Source organism: Salmo salar, chromosome ssa01, assembly GCF_905237065.1.
Source record: "Salmo salar chromosome ssa01, Ssal_v3.1, whole genome shotgun sequence".
Lineage (NCBI taxonomy): Eukaryota > Metazoa > Chordata > Actinopteri > Salmoniformes > Salmonidae > Salmo > Salmo salar.
Genome location: NC_059442.1, coordinates 143267575 through 143294134, shown reverse-complemented (window position 1 = coordinate 143294134; position 26560 = coordinate 143267575). Strand labels below are relative to the sequence as shown.

Genomic DNA, 26560 nt, shown 5'->3' with positions numbered 1-26560 from the left:
TGTGTATGTGTGTGTAAGTAATTTGGTGCTATAACAGGTGATTTCTGTGAGTAACTCATCCACCAGTCTGTTGTGAAATAATATCTTCTTTGCTGGGGGCTGATTTGGGTATAATCCAAAACGCTATTATGGAAAAAAAAATTATGCTTATTCTTCCATAATACTTTCCCTTGCTGTTAGATTTAGATTTGCCTCAACACAAAGACTATTTATTCCTAAAATGCTATGGCAAATGGCCAAGAGATAATATGAATCTCCAATTATGCACACATATCAACACAGTAGTACAGAAGTTTCTGAAATAGGACATTGTTTATTGAACACTACAAAGCATTTCTGACATGTGCATGAGGGGTCCGCTTTAACATCCAGCAATCTTGTTTATAAAGTTTCATAAAACTCCTGATATAATAATACAAATGATTAATAATATAACAACACGTATAACAGTAATAATAATACAATTATTTTTATGAAACAACATTCCTATCAACTCTCCCACCTCTCAATACATTTATATTTCACTGAGTAATGGCACTGGAATGGAAGTCCGCAGTCAAACGTTTTAGACCATACAAGGATGATGTATGCTTATGTTTTGAAGTAGTGACATTTAATTATTTTCTTAAAAGCACTTTGGAAGTCCTTGTTGAAGTATGCGTAAATTATGGGATTCAGTAGGGAGTTGGAGTACCCGAGCCAGTTAATGACGTCCTCGAGCCACTTTGGCATTTGGCACGACTTGCAAAAGGGCATTACCAGGGCAACGATAAAGAAAGGCAACCAGCAAAATATAAAAGTGCCCATAATGATACCCAGGGTCTTTACAGTTTTGCGCTCTCTGGCCATGGCCATCTTTCTCTTTGCCTCCATGTTCTTATCGTGTCTGCTCTCAAAGAGCGGTTCGGAGTTGGGGGTGTTGGGGAGTGGCAGGTTGTTTTTCGAGTTGCTGTGAACCTCGATGATCTCCAGCGACTCGCCGTCCTCCGCGTGCTTGACCGCGCCGTTTACGCACAGGGTCGGTTTGGGCTTCACGCTCCTCTTCCAGCTTTTACTCGGATCCCCGTTGTTCCTCTTGTGGAAAAGAGTAGGGGACAGTCCCAGACAAGAATCAGACACTTTCTTTTTATCTGTTTTACGCACTGTTCTCCTGATTCTAAACCTGGCGGCTTTGAATATCCGTCCATATAAGACCAACATGAGTATCAAAGGAATGTAGAACGCGCCGAATGTTGAGTAGATTGTGTACCATGGGTCTCGACTAATAATGCATTGCTCGGGGTTTGCTATGTCCTCCGCCTTACTACTCGGCTGGGAACGCATGATCAACATGGGTGGAACAGAGATAGAGAACCCGACAAACCAAGTGACACTGATCAGAACCGCCGCTCTTCTGGGCGTCCTCTTCTTCATATACTCTATGGGTTCGGTAATGGCCCAGTACCTGTCCAAGGCGATGGCGCACAGGTGCAGAATGGATGATGTACAACATAACACATCTAAAGAGATAAAAATATCACACGGTACCTGTCCGAGAGCCCACCTGTTTAAGACTTGGTAAAGGGCCGCCATTGGCAACACCAGAACCGATACCATCAAGTCAGTCACGGCCAGAGACCCGATCAGATAGTTCCCTACATTCTGAAGATTTCTCTCCAAGGCGATAGCTGCAACCACACACGCGTTACCAAATATGGCACAGAGAATGAGCGCAGCCAGGAGAAAGGACGGGAAGATTTGGGAACTTAGTTTCACCTCCTCGGAATCAGCTGTGGAGGTTTCGTTTTGAAAATCTAATAGAAACCATGCGGCCGTCGAGTTGTTTCTTTCCTCCATGTTGATGAAAAAGGAAGCGTTCCTCAGGTACATTGTGTCATCTCCCGTGCCCAATAGAGCTCCAACCTTGGAGAGCGCATTGTGATCTACAGCTGGACTCTGCGCTGCGCGCTCAGCATTGTATACACTCTGTGCCGGTTGGTGACGACTGACGAGGGGGTTCATTTATACCAGTGATGGAAAAGACGTCAGTTGGCTGTGAGATTGAAAGAGAGATGTTCTGTCCGCACCAACAGTTGGACTCTCTGAGAGAGTGCGCGCAGTGAGATGCAGGTGCTATCATCCCTTTACCAACAGGATTTGATAGAGCACTAATAACAATGAATTGGCATAGACACACACACACACACACACACACACAGTCGTTTTCAACGTTTTTATTTGTATGATGTATTTATTATTCAATGTTTAGATATGAGCAATAGCCTCAATTATTCTAGAAAACCACAGCTGTAACGGAAACCATAGGGCTATGCCTGTCCTTTCTCAATTACGAAAATATTACAAACGAATCTGCCATTTTTGTTCTTGCTTAAAAATAAAGATATGGAATTTATTGAAGTTATTTCTCAGATCAGCACCATGGTCAGCGTACCCCGCTGTGACCAGGTCTGATGCTGCCACCTGGCGTAGACCTACATGGCAGAGTGGATTACTTGTGAAGTTTGGTGCGTCTGACCCTCCGTAACATAAATCAATGACGTCATTGTCCTCTAACTTTCGGACGAATTTTTCTTCTATTAAATTGTTAATTAATCGTTTCGAAGGGAACGCATAGGAATTTGGAAATCCCAGGTAGGATATGTTATTTTTTCATTATGGCAATTGTTTCAAAAGCCATCGTCATAAGCATTTGCATTTGTCAAAAAGAATGAACGGAAATGTTGAACTAGCGGCACACCGCCTCACGAGAGGAGAGGAGTTTAGTTTTTAGATTTTTGCTTGCTAGATTTAGCTCAGCTGGCATGGCTTGTTTTGTATTTCACGCTATTAATAATAATCATTTACATTTGGATGTTGCCTTTTTTGTTGTATTTTTTTATTTACGTAGTAAATAAAAGACTATCTAAATAAAGCCTAAATGTTTATTAGCTGTTATATCATGAATTTAGCGTGACGCTACTGTATAGGTATGGCCATGCACGGTTAGAGTAACTGCATCCATGAGCAAGGTTGAGTAGATAGGCCTACTGTCTCAATTATGACTCTTAGTTGAAATGTTGTCAGTTATGTTAAAATGTAGGCTATATACGAATAGAGGTACACATACAGTAAACTGTTTTCCAGCAGTTTTTCTGAATACTCAAGAGTCATCATCACATGGATCATATTGGGATTCAGCCTTATTTGGGTTCATCTTCTAACAGTGCTTCAGAAAAATTCCCATGAGCCTTATCACCTGTGCTGAATGTATATCACATGTTCTGGTATCCTCTCCATGAGAGGAAATACATGCTCCCTGCCTATTTGTCTGTGTGTTGGCATTTAGCCTACTGTGCCCTCTTTTTCATTGATTCTGTGGCAGATGAGAATAGCAGACATCGGTCTCCATGGACAACCCAGGGGCGGTGGCTATGCTCCGCTGCAGGAAGTGTCGTAAAGGCTTTGTAGACACAACATGCCTGCATCCGGTGAGTGACGGGGTTACTTTTACAGCTAGTATAGTGTATGTAAAGCACATAGGAAAGCATTCTAGCTCTGACTCCCAAGGCAATATTTAAGTGGCTGTCCATCAAGCATCTCATGCTGCGTTCGCACAGGCAGCCCAATTCTGATGTTTTCGACTAATTGGTATTTTGACCAATCACATCAGATCTTTTTCAGAGCTCATCTGAAGAAATCAAGAGAATTGGGCTGTCTGTCTAAACAAAGCCTCAGAGTAGGAATGCTGATCTAGGATAATTTCCCCCAGTCCATGTAATCTTATTTATTGTAATCTAAAAGGCAAAACTGATCCTAAATCACCACCCTTACTCTGAGACATTTCTTACACACAGCCCCTAAAGGTCAGTGACTGCAGTCCAAACAATCCTGTCATTCCCTCCTAAAGTTCATGAAGTCATGACCTCAGCTGGTGGAACCATATGGATCCATAGCTCACATTCTGATTCATGTAACTGTAACAGTGTTGCTTCCATCCTTCTCCTTGCCCCAACCAGGGTTGTAAAGAAGGGGTCGGCAACATATTTTATTTTTCCCCCAAAAGTTTTTAGAATAAAAAATGTATATGTAAAAAAAATACTTAAACCACCAGGAATTCAACTAAAAGTCTGTTCCCAAGTGTTCCCACAAATACAATATTCTCAATGGAATCAAGGTATGAAAGGATTGTTATTTTCAAATTCCATCTCTTTTTGCGTTTAGTTGTCAATATGCACTGTACAAGTTATCTTAATTATGTTCACCATCCTCTCTGACAAAAATTGGCCCATGGCTGAATCTAGTTTCCTACCCCTGATGTAAAGTCTCTCAGTGGTAGGGGAGAAAATGGAGCAGCACGTGGCTTTTTTAGCATTTTATTAGCATCCCCATTAGTCGCTGCTAACACAGCAGCTACTCTTCCTGGGGTCCACACAAAACATGACACATCAATAGACAATAACAACTCAAGGACATAACTACACACATTTCAAATAAGTATATACACTTTCATACACTTAGGCTACTGTACATCACTATAGACAACAACACATAGCTTTCGCAATGCACAGTGCTGCTTTTACCTAAACCACTTAAGACTCACTCATTCAACCAATTATACATTCACATTTACGCAGGCACATACATTTCACTATTCTGCTTATATGAAATAAACAAAACCGTGCATCAGACGGAGTTTCACCATAGGTCCTTCACTCCTGTTCAGTTCATAAAAGGAAAAGAGCAATGTTTCTTTAGTAGGGAGAGCCAGGCTGGTGTTATAACATATGGTTAGGAGTTGACCGGGTCTGTACTGGGTAAAGATGGGAGTTTATCTCCCTACAGATAGTGCCTGATGATGACACAACGGCAGCAGGTACATGCAGCGTCTGGCACATGAACGTTGATACACTGCCAGAGTGGATACTGACGTCAGTTCACCAGGTAAGGGTTTGTGTTTGTACAGGTGTGTACTAGTGTTTGATTTGCACTGTGTTCTTTTGGATACAAATTTGAGACAAGCCTATCAGTTCTTTCTGTTCTAATGTCCTCTTTCTGCAGGCCCAGTGGACAGTGGGGAAGCTGAACTGCGAGAACTGTGGTGCTCGCCTGGGTGGCTTCAACTTTCTCAACAACACCAAATGCCCCTGTGGTCAGGAGTCCACCGTGCACCTTAGCAAGAGTCGGGTCGACCAGGACCACAAACGCTACCTTCATGTGGTCAGACCGCAGACGACGAGAGGTAGGGGAGGACCGGGCTGCCTGAAGGGCGAGCCGGGGGGTTCTCACAGTGAGCAGGACAGGTCAGAGGTCAGGGAGGACTTTCTGGTTGGCTCACAGCTCTGCTGTACTTCTGTGTCCCGCCTTAACGCTGAGAGCCAACCAATCACAACACACCCAGATGCCTTTTTCCAGTTGGCTGACATCAGAGCCACCCAATCAGTTCCATTGAGCTCCCCCAGCATTGTTTCTCATACGAAGTCTGGTGCGAGGGGCAGGTTGGAACCCTCCTGTAGCTCTGGCTCCCAGACTGGCCCTGTAGAGGTGACTGAGGGAGAGGTGAAGACTGGGATAGAGCAGCTGCCCCATTCACCTGTTGTGTCCTACACCCCTCATCTATTTGCAACTAGTATTATTAGGTCACCTACCTGCCTATCACCTCTGACTAGAGAGGCCCCTGGTTCTCGTCTTCTCTCCCTGAGAGGGCCAGATGTCTCCCACATCCCTGGAGAGCAGGAGGGGGCCGTGGAGGAGGAGAGAAGGGGAACCCCCGCAGAGCTCCAGGCCCAGCTAGTAGCTAACAATGCTTCTCCAGCCCTACAAAGGTTCAGCAAGAGAGAGAAGAACCGGCTGAAGAGCCAGAGGAGGAAACAGAGGAAGAAAGAACGCTGGCTCCACTCCCAGGAACAGGTGAGAATTGGTCATGGCCTCAATTGAGATCGGGACGGTTATTTACAGGTAGAGAGAAAGAGACACTTGCTTTGGCAATGTTAACATATGTTTCCCATGCCAATAAAGCCATTGAATTGAATTGAGATAAGTGCCGGTAAGAAAGACATCTGGCTGTAACAGAAATGTCTAATGGAGTTATGCATGTAATGGTAAGTCAAACATTCATACAGTTTAGTTTGTCCAGTATTTTAGTTACATTGCATTTTTGTGAGATTATTCTTGACCATTTTGTTGAGCTGACAAGAAGACCACAGTGGAGTCCCTGTGGTTGTTATTCTGACACTGTTTACTACAAGCAGTTACATGTATGACACACATTTCAAAGTCCTTCACCTTACTTTGACTGTGTCTGGAAAGGGGGAAAGTTATATCTTGCCTTTGATAAGCTAAGCAAACACAAGCGCAGAAGATTAGTGAGGTGGGTGTTGCCTGCCAGGTGGGTGACTACATTTCCCTGTGTTGTCAGCAGTAGCAGAGAGATTGTTGGTTGACAGTGGCCAGTGTGGACCTACAGTGTATATGATGTGTATATGATTGAGAGACACTTACAGTACTGTGGAGTGTGGACTACAAGTACTACGCTTGTTCTAGTCTAGCTGACCGTAGAAAAGAACAACACCATGGCATTCTCTTGTGGATGTACCCAGATTAGAGGTTGATTTATGTGGTTTGATAAAGTTGGCTAATCTTGTGCCAAGATGAGTTTAATCGTTTTTGGTTGATAGCTTGTAAACTCAAGCCCTTCCACGAACCACTCTCGTCATGGTTACAGTCGGTCTCTGTGATATGGGAATCTGAATTGGGGTGACTAGTGGATGTCAAAAAGCCGTCCGTTCTGCCCAAACCATAGACTCTATAGCCTGTCAGTATTCTCTCACAATGACACTTGACGGGCTGATTTGGAGTGCTCTCATATCATATGTGAGCATCATGTGCAAAGTGAACAAAGAGATGTAAAAAGCAACAAATGGGCCAAATGTCCCCTCCCTTTCCGAAATTCAAAAGATGCAAGATGATGACAAATCAAAGTGCCAGAAACAAAGATCCTTGCTAGTTGTTGCATCCCACAGTCTGTTGACAGACGCTATGATACCATTTATGTTACGTGTGTCTGTCCACAAGAGATTAGTAGTGCAACTGTGATACTGTTGGATATTATTTTCCATATTGCCTCACTATTATTTTATCTTATTGTATATAGAGTGTGACAGGGCTGCTAACAGACAGTGAGGAGGTGGACAGAGAGGGCTACACTTGCGCCGTGTGCCTGGATGTCTACTTCAGTCCCTATAGCTGTCACCCCTGTGGCCACATCTTCTGTGAGCCCTGCCTCCGCACTCTGGCCAAGAACCGGCCGGCCAACACCCCCTGTCCCCTCTGCCGCACCCTCATCTCACACACACTCTTCCAGAAAGGTGAGCTACGGCATCAATTTAGGGTGCATACTCCTCCCAATGGTTCCGTTATTGATAACAAATAGCTGTTTTCTCCATAGCTGTAAATAGTAAGAAGCCCTTTGAGAGTTTTAACTAAATTTGTTTAATTGCCTTTTGGTTTCAGAGCTCAACCAGACAGCTAAGACTTTTTTCCCGAAGGTCTACCACTCACGGAAACACAACTTTCAAAAAGCCAACTGTGCTAAATGGCCTCTTCCCAACTGCCGAAAACGTTTCCGCATCTTTTGGGGTAAGGTATATTGTGGATGTGGATATATTGTGTGTTGTTTGCAGTAGATATCTGATCATCTGATCGTCTGTAACTCAGTTTGTCTTATTTTTGTGCGTACCTGTAAGCTCTTATGCAACAAACATGTTATAATTCTCATGTAACTAATGAGTTTCTCACAAAGTGAATGTCTCTTTTAGTTAACTAGCATGCCAGGCTTGAGCAGTCCTAAACAAAAACCCATTATTGTAAATGTGTACACTAGGGACTGTGTCTGCCTCCCTTTCTGACCCCAGTTTTCCTGTTTGTATCACAGGGTACCAGGGGCAGGTGGCTCCAGGGAGGTGGTGGCACTTTGCCCCAGCAGGCTTCGCCCTGGATGCCCTGGACCTGGCCGACATGCGCGGCTGGTTCTTCGATATTGACCTGGTCATCATCTACATCCACTCTCTCAACTGGATACTGGCCCTGCTGGTTCTTTGCTTTCTAGCATACTTCTTCTTGTCTTGAGTGCTGTTCGTGTGTTTAGCCAGTGATGGCTGACCTCTAGAAATGGTACAGCTGGGGTTCTGGATGATGTAGTATTGTGCCTAATAGTGCTTACTGCCAGGTAACTCACCTGTCACCTCCATATGTTAACTGGAATCATGAGCAGTCCTGAGTGGAACTGGAACTGTGAGGTGTTTTTTTGTTGCCGTTTTGGAGGTCATATATATATAGAAATACCAGTACTCACATGAAGTTGTGTAGATGGGATTATTTCATATTTTGTGAGAGTTTTACCCAAAATGTTTTCACTGTAAAGCAGCCAACAAGTGCTCAGCATATGTGGGAAGACTGTTGGAAAAGCATTCCAGGTGAAGCTGGTTGAGAGAATGCCAAGAGTGTGCAAAGCTGTCATCAAGGCAAAGGGTGGCTACTTTTAAATATATTTTGATTTGTTTAACACTTTTTTGGTTACTACGTGATTCCATATGTGTTATTTCATAGTTTTGATGTCTTCACTAGTATTCTACAATGTAGAAAATAGTAAAAATAAAGGAAAACCCTTTAATGAGTAGGTGTGTCCAAACTTTTGATTGATAATGTACATCTCATATAACTATAAACGTTTTATTCAATATGCACTACATGACCAAAAGTATGTGGACACCTGCTCGTCGAACATCTCATTCCAAAATCATGGGCATTAATATGGAGTTGCCCCCTTGCTGCTATAACAACTTCCACTCTTCTGGGAAGGCTTTCCACTAGATGTTGGAACATTGCGGTTGGGTCAAGGGCATTACTGAGGTCGGGCACTGATGTTGGGCGATTTAGGCTTGGCTCGCAGTCGGCATTCCAATGCATCCCAAAGGTGTTCTATGCGGTTGAGGTCATGGCTCTGTGCAGGCCACTCAAGTTCTTCCACACCTATCTCGACAAACCATTTCTGTATGAACCTCGCTTTGTGCACTGGGGCATTATCGTGCTGAAACAGGAAAGGGACTTCCCCAAAAGTTGGATGCACAGAATTGTCTGGAATATCATTGTATGCTGCAATGTTAAGATTTCCCTTCACTGGAACCAAGTTGCCTAGCCCAAACCATAAAAACCATCCTCAGGACCATTATTGCTTCACCAAACTTTACAGTTGGCACTGCATTGGGGCAGGTAGCGTTCTCCTGGCATCTGCCAAACCCAGATTTGTCAGAGGGACTGCCAGTAAAGTGTGATTCATCACTCCGGAGAACGAGTTTCCACAGCTCCAAAGTCCAATGGTGGAGAGCTTTACACCACTCCAGCCGACAATTAGCATTACGCATGGTGATCTTAGACTTGTGTGCGGCTGCTCAGCCATGGAAACCCATTTCATGAACAGTTCTTCTGCTGGAGTTGCTTCCAGAGGCAGTTTGGAACTCGGTAGTGAGTGTTGCAACCCAGGACAGATGATTTTTACGCGCTACACGCTTCAGCACTCGGCGGTCCCGTTCTGTGATCTTCTGTGGCCTACCACTTCATGGCTGAGCCCTTGTTGCTCCTAGACATTTCCACTTCACAATAACAGCACTTGACCGGGTCAGCTCTAGCAGGGCAGAAATTTGACAAACTGACTTGTTGGAAAGGTGGCATCTCTATGAGGCGCTACATTGAAAGACCCTGAGCTCTTCAGTAAGGCCATTCTGCTGTCGATGTTTGTCTATGGAGATTTTATACACCGATTTTATACACCTTTCAGCAACAGGTATGCGTGAAATAGCCGAATCCACTGATTTGAAGGGTGTCCACATACTTTTGTATATATAGTGTATTTTAGTACTGTTGCAATTTTGTGTGTTGCAGGGACTCATTGTAATATGTTGTCTTACCAGTGTGTCATTCAGTGTATTACCAATGATAGACATCTTATATACATTTTACAGAACAAATTGCCAAATCTCTGGTAAGTTATGTGTCAAATGTACAGTTTTCATTGGTTTGCAATTGTGGTGACAATAATACATTGGTTTGCTTGCAGCCAACAGTAGCCTGTATGTCTGTATTCTTCTGTATCTCACATCAGTCGGGAGGCAGTGATGTGCTTAAATTGATGAGATTTACTTTGAGCATTCATATTCCTGCTGGTCTTTGAATGTGCTGTTGCTCATGCCAGATACGAATAATATTTGGAGATATTTACGTTTATTCTCAATACTTTCCTGCGACAGACCCGCTTGCTTTGGAGTCGTCGACGCCTCAACAGTTAACGGGATGCCGTAGCAGTGACAAATGGTTGGCTCAGGCTCCCGGTGAATTCGCTTCTCAGGTGAAGGCACGACAGAAGACCGTTCAGCCGCAGTTGGCCTTCTGCTGGGGTGAAGGTGACTCGCTTCGCCGCTGAGGAGAGAGATGCAGAGAAGAAGCTGCGAGCCGTCCACTACTTGCTCTCGTCCTGCAAGCTGAACATACGAATATTATAGATAGGCTGTACGTGGGATTTTATCAGTGACTGTGTATGCATGTGTTCTGCACCGAACGGGCGCGTTAACCGCCCCAGATCCGCAGCGAACATTTTCCAGCTCGGCAAACCACCGCAGAGGGACCCCGAGCGCCGGGAGAGCACCGAGAGCGCGCGGAAAGCCCAGCGGGCGGTAGGCGACTGTAGGATGGTGAGATATGATCTATCGTGCATTAGTGGTAAAAGCAATGGAGTTATTTCTGCCGTACTAGTATAAGAGCAGACACTATCCTATATATATTTTACCCACAACAAATTAAAATGCGCAACGCTAGATATTCTAAATATAATTAACCAGAGACATTTTCTTACCAAGCTACATTTATCTGCCAACTAAGTCGTAGATGGGAGTCCAGGAGCTATAGAGAAATTCATTTAAGAATGTCCTTGAATGGTTTCTTAACGCTTTAAGGTGCGATAGACTAAATAATATATGTTGCACTCAGAAGGGCATGCCACAAGGATAGCTACTACAATATTACACCAATGTGTCACAATTAGTAGTTGTGTGTATATATGAATGTATATATATATATATATATATATGTGTGTGTCTTTATAGTGCGGTAGTGTTATTAAAGTTTAGGCCTATATTGGGCCCTTGAAAACCTATGGAGCTATGCATTTACTTGCTGAAAGGGGTTATTGTACATGTTGCTTCTCAGACTGTCCAAGAATTCAACACTCTAGTGGCGCTGTACCGAGAACAGGTCATCTCTATTGGAGAGATTTCTGCCGATTGTCCCTCTTTACGGGCCGTGCTGCACCGTACCAGGACCAAAGGATGCGCTATGGCCCAAGCTGCCCATCAGAACCTCACCGTGATATCTGGGTCTGGGTAAGGAATCTGCGTCTACGATATACGATAGGCTACAGTTTAATGAATGTGATCTGTTGACGTCTTCAATCGTCACTGGAGCTGTCCACGGTGCTAGTGTGTCAATCCAAGCCCTGCTATTCGACAGGATAATTAAATACAGTAGCAGGGTTGGGTTCAATTCCATTTCAATTCAGAAAGTAAACCAAATTCCAATTCCACATTTGACTAAAAACGAATAAAAAGGATTTAAATTTGAATTTCAATGTAGACTACTTCCTGAATTGACTTGAATTCAAATAAAATGCACCCCAAGCCTGTACAGTGGGCTACTTGGAATCTATGATACAGTTACTGGACGTGATATGTTGATGTCTTCAATTGCCCCTGGAGCTGTCCTTGTTGCTTAGTGTAATCTACTGATAAATGATCTGCTCTTCCCTTAGCCATTAAAGACCCATCACACCTCCAGTCTCTTTAGAGCAAGGATGGGCAATTAGCCCTGCGGCCCCCCTTTTGTTGGCCCATGGATTAATAAAATGTTACTTAGGGCCTTATCGACTGCATGTGTGGGTATGGATGTGGATATGCAGAACCTTAAGCCACTGTGGCCCCCCATGATGAGTTCAGATGTTTTGTGGTCCCCACCAAAGTTGCCCACCCCTGCTTTAGATCCAGGGGGATTCACGAAGGGCTAGAATAGGAGCCAGTGATAAGATTTGAAACTGTCCATTCTCCTACTGTATGTGTTGTAGGCCAGAGGATGGGGAGATCCACCCAGAGATCTGCCGGCTCTTCATCCAGCTGCAGTGCTGCCTGGAGATGTTCATCACGGAGATGCTCAAGTCCATGTGTCTATTGGGGGTACTGCAGCTCCACAGGAAAGGTGAAATACCAATCTCAACCAGCAGAGGGCAGGATAGTTCAGATAAATGTCAAGATGGAGACTAGTATGTCTACACAATGAAATAAGTAGCTACAATATGAAATACACGGCATCACAGGTTACCCAGTATTATATGTTGATCATATCCCAGGAAAGGATTCGTACCCGGAGCCCAGGCTGGACTTCAAGATGGATGAGAGCTCTGATGTACCCATCCTGGAGGAGCGCTCCTCCTCACCTGTGGACTACCAACATGAGTCCTGGCTGGTGTGCACCGATATTGAAAACATAGAGAGGTATAGTGTAATGCAATATGCTTACACACTCATGGTCTCTCATGGTCAACAGAAAGCCCAGGCCAGATAGTACTGTTTAAGCCATACATGAATAGGATTATCAACAGATTGGACATTACAAGTTATAGTAGACGTTCATGTTTCAGTTTGTGTGTAGGCTTCCTCTGTGACCATGTAAATGGATTTACCCACGATTCACCCTGTCTCCTCAGGGACATGCGAGAGATGAGAAACCTACTCAGCAAACTTAGGGAGACCATGCCTTTACCACTAAAAAACCAAGGTAAGTAGCATTTGTACTGTAAGAGTGTGTTAAATCATGAAAGATACACGAGATGGAAGGCACTGCACTGTACTCAGGTTCCTCTGTCTGTGTTGTCTAGATGACAGCAGTCTGCTGAATCTCACTCAATACCCACTAGTCAGGCAGAGGAAGAGGCGCTTCTCTGGGTTCTGCTGCCTGGTGTCTGGCTGAGTCAGTTGGGTCCTGCAGGCAGCAGCAAGGGCAGCACACCAACCCTACACAACACCTTACATGTTATTACTGCCATTTGGGGAAGGAACTTTCTGATCAGTCTGTCTTTATTTTGTAATATGATTATATGTATAAAAAGCTATTCAAATATAATGTTACAAACATGCATATTTTGCTATTATATTATTCAAGCTGTCTCTCTTTGTAGAAAAGGAGGACCCTTAGGTCTATAGACGAGCACAAACAGATGTGCCAAACTGATGCCATGAGAGATGCAGTATGTTGGTAGACAGCTTTGCCTAATCTTTGCCTTTAGACATCTTCCTCAGAATGTCATTATATTTCTTCACTGTGCAATGCTTCTTTTGCAGTCTTCCATGAAAAGGAAATCTGTCTCTAACTTACTTTTTCCATCACAAGGGCTTTGCAATGCTCCATATCAAAAACATTTCTCATTTAATGTAAATACAGTATATAAATGGTGGTAAATGTTTTGTATGAAACTTTCTTTGAATAATTTAACTATAGATTATCTAAAGATTGGATGTCTAAATCGTTTGCATTGATTTATTTTGATGTCTTGGCCGAAAGTGTACAGCATGAATATTGCTATTTGTACTGTGGTAGATGTGTAGTGTATAGATGTTGTGCTATAGATTGTTCTACGGCTGACAGGTATGTATAGGCCATTTTATAATGTGAATAAACTTTTTGTATTTAAAGAATCCTTTTTGTCTGGTTTATAGAGAGGCTCTGATCTGTTGTGTCTTGTTGGTTTCAGAGCCCACACATGATGTCCGCCTAAAGTATACTTCACATGAAGGAGATAAATGGACCTATTCTTTGTAGTTGTGGGTACTTGCAAAGCTATAAACTTCATCAATCACAACATGAAACTATTTTATATTTTATCAGTGTGACAGGAACTCAGTGTTCCACCCATGACCCCTCTCTTTCCACACTCAAGGGAGTGTCAGGGGTCAGAGTTGTAGAGACAACTTACAGCTGGTGAATATTACTGGAATCTGGAATTTCCAGACACTTCTTCCAGTAAGGGGACAGGATGGAAGGTTGCGAAAGGAGGGTTTGGAAGACTTGGGAACTTTGAACTTTGTGTTGTCATGGCTTACAGGCTGACTACACCGCTTGCGTTGTGTGCGTGCAAAATAAATTTAGAAATCTATGTTATTCAATTATTGTACCCACACTGCTCACGCGCGCCAACGAACGTCTGTTTTGCCAAGGGCTAAAATAGAATTCAGTTCTATTTGTGACGCAGATCGCGCAGCAAGTCCTGTCTCTCCCACCTCCTCATTGGTTTATAGAAGTAGGTACCCACGTGCCATCTCCTCATTGGTTATACCCACGTGGGTGACTGAAAGACGAACGAGGTCGGTGGCGGTAATGCACCTAATTTCTGAAAGTTGCCAATCGCAATATAAAGTCCAGAGAAGAAAAGGCCTGGAAGGAGGAGAGATGACTAGAAATGATTCGGTTGACCATTTTATGTGTGGATTAATTGTCGGAGTAGAGGACCTTGTGCATTTCAGGTAAAATAACAACTCAATGTTTATATCCCAGGACAAATTAGCTAGCAACAGCAAGCTATCTAAATAGGACAAATTAGCTAGCAAGTGCAAGCTAGCTAGCTAAATTGCCATAAATGTTTAATGTTTTTCGACCTGTCCCCAAATTAATGTAGTTGGTCTGTTTTGATATTTTAACCTGCGTGTCGTGATCGCTTTTGGTGTGGGGGGACAAAATAAATGTATGCATGATGGCGCACGCGTGAAGCCGGTTTGGGTTCCGTGTTAGAGTCTTCAGTCTTTTTTTGTCTTATCTATTAGGCTCGGGTTTGTGGCTGATGCAGGAAGGGGGTGTCCTCTTTGACAGACAAGTTAAATAACCAATCATTTGTGAGGGATATATGAAGTCATACCCGTAGACATACACTGCCGTTCAAAAGTTTGGGGTCACTTAGAAATGTCCTTGTTTTTGAAAGAGAAGCACATTTTTTTGTCCATTAAAATAACATCAAATTGATCAGAAATACAGTGTAGACATTGTCAATGTTGTAGAAAGAGGAGTGGGAGGCCCCAGTGCACAACTGCGCAAGAGGACAAGTACATTAGTGTCTAGGTTGATTAACAGACGCCTCACAAGTTCTCAACTGGCAGCTTCATTAAATGTGCTTTTCTTTCAAAAACAAGGACATTTCTAAGTGACCCCAAACTTTTGAACGGTAGTGTGTTTCCTTTTCCAGCGAATCACGTGGATCTGGGCCTGGTCGGGTGTCCGTAGTATATCCCTCGCGTCTGACTCATTGAACAAGAACTCCTCGTCCAATTTGAGGTGAGTAATCCCAGTTCTGATGTCCAGGAGCTCTTTTTTGTCCCAAGAGATGGTAGCAGCAACATATGTACAAAACAAGTTACGAACAACGCGAAAAAACAAACAAAATAGCATGGTTGGTTAAGAGCCGATAAGACGGCTTCCCTACCCTCTGGCGCAATCATTCCATCTGGAATTTCATTCCAACATACACTTAGTATTACTTTCTTAGCTACAGTATACATATCTTCCTGGCATATTACATAATTTATGCAGCAGCATACAAGACATTTTTGGACTCACCTTTTTGTGCTGTGCTCCCTTGAACAGGAAGGTGGCACGTGGCGGTCCTTCGTGGGCAAATTTCGTCTTTAAACTTTGTCATCAAAGTCTGTCTTTCTCTGGATTTATGTTGCTTTCAAGACAACTGGGAACTCCGAAAAAAACAGGGTCGAATCATGATGACGTCAGTGATCTTCAGGTCGTAGTTGTAGAAAGAGGCCCAAGTTCCCGATTGACAATTCCGAGTTTTCTTGAACTCACTGAAGTCAGACTTCCCAGTTCTGAGTTAACAGTTGTTTTGATTGTGGCAGAAATCATGCTGGATTTACAGCATGACCAACGTTGAATGTTTATCATTTTAAAATAGTTAAAGAGAACCTTAAACCGAGAATTGGGACAACACACCCACTCCACTAAATAGCAGGCTAGTAATTGCTTTGCAATGCTTGCAGTTAGCCACCGATTCCTTCCAAACCACTCATTGTTGAATTTGAGATTTCCAATTTGTTGTGTAATGCTTATGTCCAATGGCCGATGAGCACCGATCGGTTTTATCTGTAATTTCTCTTCATGTGACAAGGATTAAAAAGGATTTGCCAGTAGATTGTTGACTTGATTTATGATGACTGCTAGCTAATATTTTGAAAGTATGATGTTGACATGATCAATCCAATTAAATATACTGTAGATATAACGTGATTTGACTTAATTTTATCTGTGGCCAATGACTTTAAGCCTTCTTGGATTGGCACTTCTAATATAACTCTATGGCAGCACCCAAGGGGCTTGAATTTTCGAGCTCTACACCTAGATTTGGCAGTGACGTAGTGTCTCCATGAGTGACAGAACACTGAGCCAATCACGGCGCAACTAGAGAACATTATCAACCCCTACACTCCGTATTTTCCACTGGCTGCCCCACCACCACAGAAAGCACTGAGCTAGGCTGAAACACCTGCATTTTGGAGCTGCCTTACTCAAGAAAGCAAAAAAGAAACCATGTTTGTATAGAGGCTTTATTAACTCAATGATTTTAAAGTAGTGCGAGGTGGGCCACTCTGTGGGACTTGACTGCACTGACAAAGGCATGACACCGCCAGGGCGGGGCTTCTAACGCTGTTGCAAGAGTCTAACCTGGGAGCCTTCACTTCCCGATGACCTGCACTGCAAAATAGGTGGAGACTGTTCAAAGGGGCTTTGAAGAAACATTAGAGGATGTTGGTGTCCTTTTTAAGTCATCATATAGTTTATCGACAATTAAGTGAAGATCATATGATTGACAATAGGATTCAATTGCATAGTGACGTAATTGGATTTTTGTCCTGTCTGTGTGTCGGTCCAGATAAGTTGTTTGTTTCTAACACTCAATGTGGGGGAGGAGAGAGGCATGATAGTTCCAAATGTATTTGCGTGGGGTGAGAGACTTGCATGTGAGCACTTTCATTTATCAATCTTCGTTAAGTCATGAATAATGTAATATTAATGGATGGTTAAGAGCCTTTTAATGTTAGCTCTACTTGTATTGATCTATGGTTTCCATGTCTGTGTGTGCTCCACCTTTGTGTGTGTTGTGTGCATTGCAGCCCATACAAAAACGAGTTTGCATCTTCAATGTTGAAGTTGGCAGTGGTATGATGATGTCCTACTGTGGTTTCCACCCGGGTTGTTGCCATGGTGACCAGCTCTTCTCCATGAATGTAGGTCCATGTGACAAGGATGTGGTCAGCCTGGACTGGGCCAAGTTCAGTGCCACCATGTCTGCCAAGAGCTCAGTCCAGGAGCCCTGCAACTCTGACATCTGTTACGAGTGTAAGGGTTGCACCGGTAACTCTGACTGGCCACACATTCCCTCTATGTGTCAGATAGCACTTGACCACGTTCAGCTGAAATAACCTTATCTGAAAATAGTTTTAACTAGTTAAGATGCAATACAAATAATTATTTGTCAAAGATTAATTTGTTGATAGGATTTCAACATAGCAAAATAATTTCATATACATGTTGCTCTTACCCTTTGTCTTTGTGCACTCAGAGTCCAAACAATGTCTGTGTGAAGTTCCCCAGGACTGTCCTGAGGGAGAACACATGTTCTGTGTGAAGCTGCTAAAGACCCAGAACAAAAGGAGTATGACCCTGTGCTCCATGGCTGCCATCAAGTGTAGAAAGATGGTGTTTGAGATTCTCAATGAAGGCCTGTGTGAAGAGTCCACATATTCAGGTCCTGCTGTACCCATCCTCTTCCCATATTCTATCACTCTCTCCTTGTCCATAATACCATAGAGCACACACTACATTTAACTGTAAAGACTAACGTTCAGAAAGAGCACATTTTGTTCCGTTTCAGCTGCAGCTTGGTTCAACTTAATTTGCTAAAATGTAGTTTGTTGTTAACTTCTTTGCAGGTTATTTTGTACTGGTATTGTGACATTTAAAAAAAAATTCACTTAATGCAATCAACTCTATTGTGTCATAACGTAGCGTTTAATTGAAATTAACAAAAAAGTAACCTTTTTTGTCTAATGCTCTTTTATTTAAAACTTGCAACAATCCCAGTCATCTTTTAGACATATTTTCCAGACGTTGACATAACGTGCATTTCTGGTACTGAATGAAAGGTTATAATACATCTTATACGGACGTCAAAAATAAGTATTTTCCGGACATTGAAAATACGTACTATCCAGACATTGAAATCAGGTGCATTTTAGGTGCTGAATGAAAGATAAAATACATATTTTACGGAAGTTGACAAGGTGTCATTGAAAATATGTGTTTTTCATTCATTGATTCTATGGCCAAATTTCAACCAATAAAGAAAGTCCAAAAAAGTTATCTGAAGTCAAAAGCTTAGTGGCATAGTTCTCTCTATTACCATGTAGAGTAGAAAATGGATAGCTCTACCTTGATCTACACTTTATTAGAATATAAGGGACTACTCTCTTCTATGTAAAAAAAAAACATTACAATTAATGGTTAAGAATCATGTTTTAAAGTGCAGAACAGGCCTTGATGCTGACCACATCAAACTGCTCCCCCTGGCACCTCCGAGCCCCCACCTCACATTCTGACATTGTCACAGCAACAGCACTGTCTGGTAGTTTGACACAGAGCTGGACGGAGGTGTCAAAGCACTCCTCCTGGCAGGAAGTGAGCCCCTGATCCGACCAATCACAATCACTGTCCTTCACCAGCTTGAAGCTCCGCCCCAGACACTGCAGAGCTCCAAGTTGACACATGCCCAATTTACTTGTTCTGCCTGTGTGGAGAGTGGCACATAACTGCAAGGATGGCCTTTAAGAGAAAAATAATCAGATAAAAATATCTTGTTTATTTCCAGTTGGTTGTATATACTTAGTTGTATTACCCTGTCAAAAGTCAAGAAATGTGAAAAGACTGCAGTTGAAATACTCACTGGCATTGGTATGGAAGCTTACACACACACTGACTCTTTCCTGGTGTTTCCCATAATTTGCAGTTCAAGCCAAGTGGAGGGGTGGGGCCCTTTGGCACTGGCACACACAGAATAAACACATCAAAATGAATATTTAATGGAATGGGATGCCTCCTCATTTAATTTCAGAGCAAAGATGGTAAGAATTTGCTTTCTTGATTCCCATGTAGCAGTTCAATCTCTGGATCTCTTACCCTCTCTGCACCTTATGCTGTCTGGGGATGGAGACCACTGCAGACTGGAGCTGCAGACGATCTCTGCCATGCCCTCTCTCATCATCCCCACAGGACAGGACAGGGACACACTGTCCCCAATTTGATAGATCACTTTCCAAGGCGTGCCTGTGACATCATTCTCAAGGGACGGAACATCACATGTTGCACCTAGAATATAGTTTGAGCAAAGACAGTACAGTATGAAGATAGGCTAAAACTGCGTCTCCAATAGAAATCCCCGATCAAACTTGTTGGCAATGTCATGGCGACGTTGGCTAGCTAAGCTCATGCGTAGAAACTCGTAATTGGGTCTAACGGTTGTCTCGCTCAAGCTGTTTATGTGCAGTCTCTCAAATCAACGGCACGAAAATGAAAACGTGTCAGCTTGTCACTTTTACGAAGTCAGAGTAATAACATGTTCAACTACTTAAGACCTTGTCTCAAATCTAGGTTGTGCCTTTACATCCTGAGAAAATGAACATCTAAAGAAGAATTGTTCACTTCTCACTTCTCTCAACACTTCTCAAACCCCAAACCCAAGCCTGGTCTGCTTTGCAAGCGTTCCCGGGACGTCTTGTGATGTTGCGCCTCTGGGTTTAGAAACTCTGTGGTTTGAGTGAGTCAGATCCAACCTCAGTGTTTTAAAAAGTTAACCCTTTGAGTACCTACTCTTGCACTCCAATGGTCCTCTGGTCCAGCTGTTGTTGTCAGTGCACTCAGCCACAGTTTCTCCAGTGATGTAGTGGCCCTCTATGCAGGAGTACTCAATCTTACTGCCTACAAGGTATACATCTCTGGGGCTCTAGATACAAATACACATTGATGCTTTTTCACAACATACAGCAGACAAATTCACACACACTTCCTTGAAGGTTATTGAATTCTGCAATAGATAACAGGAATGGAAAGGTGACCATTACCAGGACAAAGCCATTCCTCAGAGCTGGCGGGGCTCTACATGCCTTCGGTGGACTTATAGAGAGACCAAAACACTGAGGCTCCATCATCCTGCAGATAAACACACAGTCAACCCCCATACTCTGAAGCAGATGTGGCAACTGGTCAAGTCTACTGAGGTTATTGTAACTGTAGCTACTGTGCTAATGTGTGCTTGTTGTACAAAGAGTATTTGGTGAGAGGTCAAGTTTCCTCACTGTAAATGTTGTAGGTCTGGCTCTTCACAGGAAGTATGTTCTGTGGGCAGCCCCACACAATGGAGGCCCCCTCGCCTGGGGGCAGGGTTAGTGCAGGTCCTAGACCTTGACATTTGACTTTGAGAACAAGATCCCCATGACGACCAGCAGCTCCAGCTCCCATGGATCACCCCTTATTAAAGACAGAGCCAAAATATCACATTTATAAGTCAATCATTATGGATAAATGCACAACATCATACATTGATCTGAAATCTTGCTGGCTCAGTGTCAGAGGCACGGGGCCTGTAGGAACAATACAGTGTCAGTGGACAAGTCAGTACAGGAAGTGAGCAATTTAGGTTGTTTACCTGGCTGCTCCCCTATAACAGTGCCACTTTCACAGGCAGGGCCCGAGGTACCAGGCCTGCAGACACATTTACACTCTGTGCCAGTCAGCAGGGGCTGCCCGTTGTTGTGGCAGGGCCGGCAGTGGCAGGGATGCTCCTCTTCAAGGTACTCCTCTGTAGCTCTCTTCAGATGGAGCTTCTTCAGCCCGGCACACTGCACCATCTTCACCAGCTCATACAGAGGCCGCAGCTACAATATGGATGGACATGATACAGTATAACATGATGGCATCCCAAAAAATATGATATAAATTGACTAAAAAGTTTATAGTTATATGAGATGTATGTGATTATGCTACCTTCATTTTGATGACCTGAGGGAAGTCCTTGACGGAGCGGGCCCACTTGTCATACATTTGTCCATTGGCCTCAGGGTTCTCCAGGTCCAGGACACTCAGGCCAGCTATGAAGGACGTGTCTCCACCGATGACATTGGTCTTAATAGGCAGCTTGTTGTTGTTATACTCTGCAGACAGGATCATGGTTGACAGAGGTGATTACATACAATGCATCTTTTATTGTCAATTCAGACCTATTCAATTCAGTACCTTTCTATTGTTAACATTTCAGACTAGTTGATATTTTCTACTACTGTGTTGTTTTTGATTCATTTTAGCACTCGTGGTGCATACCGTGTATATAAGGTTTCCTAAGGGTGACATAGAAACTTGTTGGACCTACCTTTAGAGGTTTTGAGAGAGTCCACCAGTTTCTCACATGTGGTTTTGACCTTTTTCCTGAACAAGCGGCGCTTCTTCTTCGTAACACACCGTTGGTACTCTGTATCTGTTGTGCCTTCAGTCAGAGAAAGAGGAAATCAAAAAGAATGTGCAATGTATTCAATGCAATGAATACCATATTTAACAGTTATGTGTCTCTATCTGGTGAGAAAGGGGTCCTACTCACTGGTCTCTTTGAGGGCCTCGTTGTCAAACTCCAGCAGGGCCTGGTACTGGCCCCCCAGGGCCCCCTCTGACAAGTAGTGGGTGCCATAGGTCTGCAGGAGGGAGCGGTAGGCTGGGTAACTGTACGTGGTTGGGAGGGAGGACAGCGCCTTCCAGAAGCCCTCAGCCAGAGTGACGTACTGGGGCACAGTGTTCTGGAACTGGGCTAGCTCCACCTGATTCTTTATGATCAGCAGCCTGTGAGACTGGCAGAAGAGAGGGACACACGCATATAAGACCTAACCATCATACTCTACAAACTCACGCAGGGCTATATTGTCATCAACCAGCTATAGTCTCAGTGAGTCACCTTGTCTTTGTTGAGCTCTGTGTGAAAAGTGCGGCGATCATGTCCCCATAAGGCGTTGTCCTGGATGTGCTTCATGTAGGACCAGGAGCTCTCATAGGCCTCATCGGTGAAGTCATTCTCAACCACCACCTAGGAAGAGATCTCACAGATTGTAGTTGTATTACTTCACCAGTAAGTTACTACCTGTTACTAAACCAAACCTGCAGTCTCATGTAGTATAGTATAGCTCACCTGGAAGGTGTACCTGAGGATACTCTGAGGCAATCTGTAGAAGGTCTTGTGGTCTCCACTGAAAACCTTCCTGCACTGCCCTCCGAAGCTTAGTGTGTTAATGACACCAGACCTGAACTTCCCTGTCAGCACATCATACCTACAGGGGACAATACAAACCTTAACTCAGATACCTATCTGCACATCTTCAACACTGGATTATCACATCAACATGCTGGGAAATACAGTATAGCCAATGCAAAGTGACCATTAAGAAAAACACAAGCAAAACTCATCACATCAAATTTACATGTCATATGATGTTAGTGGTAGAGGGGGGCGTGCCTACCCTTTGCCAGTTTGGTCAGAGTTGGGAGGAGTCTTGTCCAGGTCACACACATAGTGGCTGTTGTCAGCATCACAGTGTCTCTCGTCTGTCCCGCCCTCCTCACAGTCCTGGTCTCCGTTACATACCAGAGAGAGGCTCACACACTGTCCTAAGATACACATACATATGTTGTTGTTGTTGTTTATGAATCGTATATGCACATACATACACATCGGTCACCTGTATGAGATGAAAATACACATACTAAACAATACACTAATTCAGTACACAGTGCAGAAATAGACAAAAATTACTTATTTTTACTGGCTTCATGTGGATTTTAAAAAGTACCTGAGGAACAGCGGAACCTTTCTCCACAGCCTGTGTCCAAGGGACATCCTTTCTTGGGGACACACTCTTGACTCTGAGAAGCCGCCCCAGAGCATGGACTGCCCTGATACTGGGCAAACACCTCAACAGTCCGTGTGCGAACCTGTAAATATTCAGAAAGCATCATATTAATACATGCAAGTTTTTTTTTTTAAATCTTCCTTTCTTGAAGTCCATGCAATTAAGTGTGTGCGTGTGATTGACTGTGTGTACCTGTGTTTTTGTGCAGCCATCGCATTCAGACCATTCCCCATAAAGTCCCCATCTGCAGTTCACAGGACGCTCACAGCTAAGTGGACGGATAGAGACAATCATGTTCAGCTTTTACGTAGAATGGTAAATGTCAACGATGAATGAGACATTCAGGTTCTCAGTACATACCGAATGTGAGGGAGAAGGGAGAGTAACAGAGTCAAACAGGACAGAGTTACATCCAAGTTCAGCTAGGAGAAATAATGACATTCACATGGTCAGATAGAGTTATAGTAATCATCATTCATGTTGAGAGGATAAGTGAGAACTCCTTACCTTCATAATGCACACCACAGAGACAGACAGGTCTTTTCCTCTGGCCCAGCACAGTGAGCCCAGCTCATATAGCTAGTGAAGAGAGAGCTTACTCAACAGCACCCAGAGTTCAGGACATTCCACACTGGAGAAACACTCATGTTCTTTCCCCCAGCCAGACAACAATAAGGACCCATTTTCCCCTCCCTTGCTTGATGCGTAATTAATGGGGGCCCTGTAGCCCTGTGCCAGCAACAAACCTAATCAGTATATTTCTATCCATTTTTCCATGGGCTTTTATTCATTTCTAGTAAAAGTATTGGTGGTGTCAAGGTTTTTGTGATGGTATTAGGTAAAACTGCATGTACAATCATGAAATAAAAGTGTTTTTGTTCAAACAGCACCGGGACTTTGTTTCTGAGTTGGGAGGGAGTTGCGCAATCATTGTTTTTCCAGGATGAGTTTCTCTGCTCCACACAACTGGTGCAAATGTCACAAGCCTGTATTTACCCAAGATAGTAGAGCCAAATTGTATGAGTTTTTCTACTCCAGTTGCTCCCAAGCAAATGTATATGTAATGTATGACTGACTGTATGATATCAACCAGACACAATACAGCAGCTGACAGGGTTGTTATCATCCCATACTGAACAAAAATAATTGTATGTTTTTAGCTTTTGAGTTTCACATTTTACTGAAAAACTCAAGTACAGATTTTTATTGGAGGTAGTTAGAGGTGTCATTTTAAAATAAAAACAATCAGACATTAATAACATCAAATATACAGCTTTTGAATGACCACTCATTGCAGTGCAGTGTATTCTTCAACAGGCTGAATCTGTTGTAATCCATGGGCACATTGTAGCCCACTGACTCCCTGTTATCCTCTCTGCTGTCAACGGTCAATACCATCACCAAGCCTGCAGGCCCCGGCCATCTTAAACATACAGTATTTCTCTTTCACTAATGTATTCCTCTCTCCCAGAGTGATGTGGTGTGTACAGTACATGTCCTCAGTACATGTCCTCATATGTAACACTATGGCCATGTGGAATGTTAAAAGAAAGATTTTGTGCTGTGCAGAAATGGTTTTACAGTCACTGGGTTCAGATCTGCTGCATTGGTCTTAGATTTGGGGACACCTATCAAGATAAACACAAACAATGATCAACGAGTTATGCGTCATGCATTATAATGGAAGCACAGAACATTCAGTGTCGATATTATTTGTATGGATGAGTCAGCATGCTTATTTCATGATTCATCAGCTGAGATGAAGGATAGGCTTCTATGGTAGTCAAACTGACAGCAAAGTCTGTGCCAGTGCATACTCTGATGTCATCAGGAGTCAGTCCCTCCCATATCTCTATAAGATTGAGGTCGCTGGTCTTGTCAACATCATAAAACTGCCTGGGAGACAGAGGGTGACAGGGAAAGAGAGTGAGTGGCTCAGTGCATACAGGAAGAGGGGATTGACACTGCCTGCAGAAGTCAAGTTAAAGAAAGCTCACCTTTTCAGTGATCACCCTATTAACACTGTGCAGAGTACAACCCTCCAGGATTTTATGTTTGCCCCCCGTTGAGTGGAGGGAGAAAGGTTTTACTATAGTATTTAGAATAGGGTACACTACTACCATATAGTGTATTAGGTTAGGGACACTAGTATAGGGTAAAAGGTAATGTGTATGAAGTACCATAGGTACTTGTGTACCATAGCAGAATGTTCCATGGTCACCACCACTTTGGTTCATGCATTGGCCACTAGGTCCATAGGCCTTCCCATTCCCTTCACCATCTTTCCCTGTGGAAGGCAATGACGAGAGAGAATACATGTTTAAACATTTATTATACACACATGTAGTCCTACGATCGGCCAGCAGGGTCAAAGAGACACATGATCATACCAGGTTCATCCAGTTGGCCAGGTCCCCATATTCAGGGTTGGGTAAGTTACTTTTTAAATGTAATCCGTAATGTAATCACACATTTAGTCCACCAAGTAGTTTTTTAAGTTTAAGCAAAAAAAGTACAGCTAGGTGCAATAAACCTACATATCAGACATGGCATTGCAGTAGGCCTATTCTAAAGCTAGCCTACTGAGATGATTGAAGGCAGAAATTGCTGTTGTATTGCAGCAAGAGGACATGCTGTAGATGAGCATCAGACATCCTGTTTCTCTGAGGGGTAAACAGGTTTCCACCATAGCTGAAAAGGCACTCAACTGGGGCATTGGAGGACAGTGTAGTGTTGCACTTCAGAAAACATTTCCGAACTACAGGGAACGATTTCAAAGAGACCAAAGACTTGTCTTTTTTTTCCTTTTTTCTTTTATTATTATTAACCCATCCACCCTCTTCGGAGGACACATATCTTGTTTGTTTTTACAGCTTTTCTGCTACACATACATTTTACATTGAAATTTTACATTTACTTTTTTTGTACACATTTTGCATAGTCGCATTATACTGGCCTGCAAAGTGATGTGTAATTCCTATTGGAATCCAGCCAGACTTTTTTTAATCACCCACAACCTGCATTCAGAATGACTGCCAGGGTAGGGAAGACCATCTCATTAACGGATGCAATAACTCCATCACATTGGATTAGTTTAGAAAACTGTATGTTATTTATCTTTGTGTAGCATCATATTTATCAACCAATCAATGTGATATTACAGCAAAACAAGCAATTCTGAGAATCTACCTGCAATAAGGCATGCTGGGAAATATTCTATTTGGTTCTATGTAGAACCTTTCTTGCCTGCCAAAGAATCGTTCTCGCCTTCCAAAGAATCATCAAAGAACCTTTTCTTCAAAAAAGTGTTATTTGGATGTTAAAGGTTTTAGGTAGAACCCTTTGCCTTACAAAGAACCCTTGTCTACCAAAATGGGTTATTCTGATCCAAACGGTTCTTGGTAGAATCCTGTCCATCCACAAAGAACCGTTTTGGAACCCTTTTTTCTAAAAGTGTAAACAGTATATTTGACCTTTCAGCTTCCAGACAA

The 26560-nt window shown here is 43.1% G+C and overlaps 4 protein-coding genes across 4 annotated transcripts; 2 read left to right on the top strand and 2 right to left on the bottom strand.

Annotated features, from left to right (window-relative positions):
- Positions 1-293: 293 nt before the first annotated feature.
- Positions 294-1988, bottom strand: htr1ab (5-hydroxytryptamine (serotonin) receptor 1A b). The gene has a single exon (XM_014136231.2). The coding sequence runs from the start codon at positions 1867-1869 to the stop codon at positions 592-594; it is 1278 nt and encodes a 425-aa protein (XP_013991706.2). The 5' UTR covers positions 1870-1988; the 3' UTR covers positions 294-591.
- A 540-nt stretch (positions 1989-2528) lies between these two features.
- Positions 2529-8651, top strand: rnf180b (ring finger protein 180b). Its single transcript, XM_014134734.2, has 7 exons — positions 2529-2631; positions 3362-3467; positions 4822-4920; positions 5038-5886; positions 7130-7343; positions 7489-7614; positions 7910-8651. Exons 2-7 carry the CDS (start codon positions 3387-3389, stop codon positions 8101-8103), a joined length of 1563 nt encoding a protein of 520 aa, XP_013990209.1. The 5' UTR covers positions 2529-2631; positions 3362-3386; the 3' UTR covers positions 8104-8651.
- A 929-nt stretch (positions 8652-9580) lies between these two features.
- Positions 9581-13769, top strand: rgs7bpb (regulator of G protein signaling 7 binding protein b). The gene is made up of 6 exons (XM_014134748.2): positions 9581-10721; positions 11236-11408; positions 12143-12273; positions 12425-12569; positions 12782-12852; positions 12953-13769. Exons 1-6 carry the CDS (start codon positions 10572-10574, stop codon positions 13042-13044), a joined length of 762 nt encoding a protein of 253 aa, XP_013990223.1. The 5' UTR covers positions 9581-10571; the 3' UTR covers positions 13045-13769.
- Positions 13770-18115: 4346 nt separating this feature from the next.
- Positions 18116-23803, bottom strand: c7b (complement component 7b). The gene is made up of 17 exons (XM_014134762.2): positions 23577-23803; positions 23430-23491; positions 23262-23337; positions 23010-23151; positions 22680-22827; positions 22352-22490; positions 22121-22249; positions 21773-22016; positions 21548-21661; positions 21166-21332; positions 20828-21056; positions 20478-20649; positions 20244-20331; positions 19993-20125; positions 19303-19491; positions 19070-19166; positions 18116-18948 (listed from the first exon to the last, which is right to left on the bottom strand). The coding sequence occupies exons 1-17, from the start codon at positions 23580-23582 to the stop codon at positions 18645-18647; spliced, it is 2439 nt and encodes an 812-aa protein (XP_013990237.1). The 5' UTR covers positions 23583-23803; the 3' UTR covers positions 18116-18644.
- Between the last annotated feature and the right edge of the window lie 2757 nt (positions 23804-26560).

What these genes read in the sequence shown, in the direction of transcription:
- htr1ab (XM_014136231.2), bottom strand. Translation starts at nt 1,869, where the DNA reads ATGTACCTGAGGAACGCTTCCTTTTTCATCAACATGGAGGAAAGAAAC.
- rnf180b (XM_014134734.2), top strand. Translation starts at nt 3,387, where the DNA reads ATGGACAACCCAGGGGCGGTGGCTATGCTCCGCTGCAGGAAGTGTCGT. An exon ending in GGCTCCACTCCCAGGAACAG is followed by an intron (nt 5,887 to 7,129) that starts GTGAGAATTGGT and finishes TATTGTATATAG; the next exon opens with AGTGTGACAGGGCTGCTAAC. An exon ending in ACACACACTCTTCCAGAAAG is followed by an intron (nt 7,344 to 7,488) that starts GTGAGCTACGGC and finishes TTTTGGTTTCAG; the next exon opens with AGCTCAACCAGACAGCTAAG.
- rgs7bpb (XM_014134748.2), top strand. Translation starts at nt 10,572, where the DNA reads ATGTGTTCTGCACCGAACGGGCGCGTTAACCGCCCCAGATCCGCAGCG. An exon ending in CGGTAGGCGACTGTAGGATG is followed by an intron (nt 10,722 to 11,235) that starts GTGAGATATGAT and finishes GTTGCTTCTCAG; the next exon opens with ACTGTCCAAGAATTCAACAC. An exon ending in ACCGTGATATCTGGGTCTGG is followed by an intron (nt 11,409 to 12,142) that starts GTAAGGAATCTG and finishes TATGTGTTGTAG; the next exon opens with GCCAGAGGATGGGGAGATCC.
- c7b (XM_014134762.2), bottom strand. An exon ending in CTCTCTCAAAACCTCTAAAG is followed by an intron (nt 21,333 to 21,547) that starts GTAGGTCCAACA and finishes TCCTGTCTGCAG; the next exon opens with AGTATAACAACAACAAGCTG. An exon ending in TGTTATAGGGGAGCAGCCAG is followed by an intron (nt 20,650 to 20,827) that starts GTAAACAACCTA and finishes GTCTTTAATAAG; the next exon opens with GGGTGATCCATGGGAGCTGG.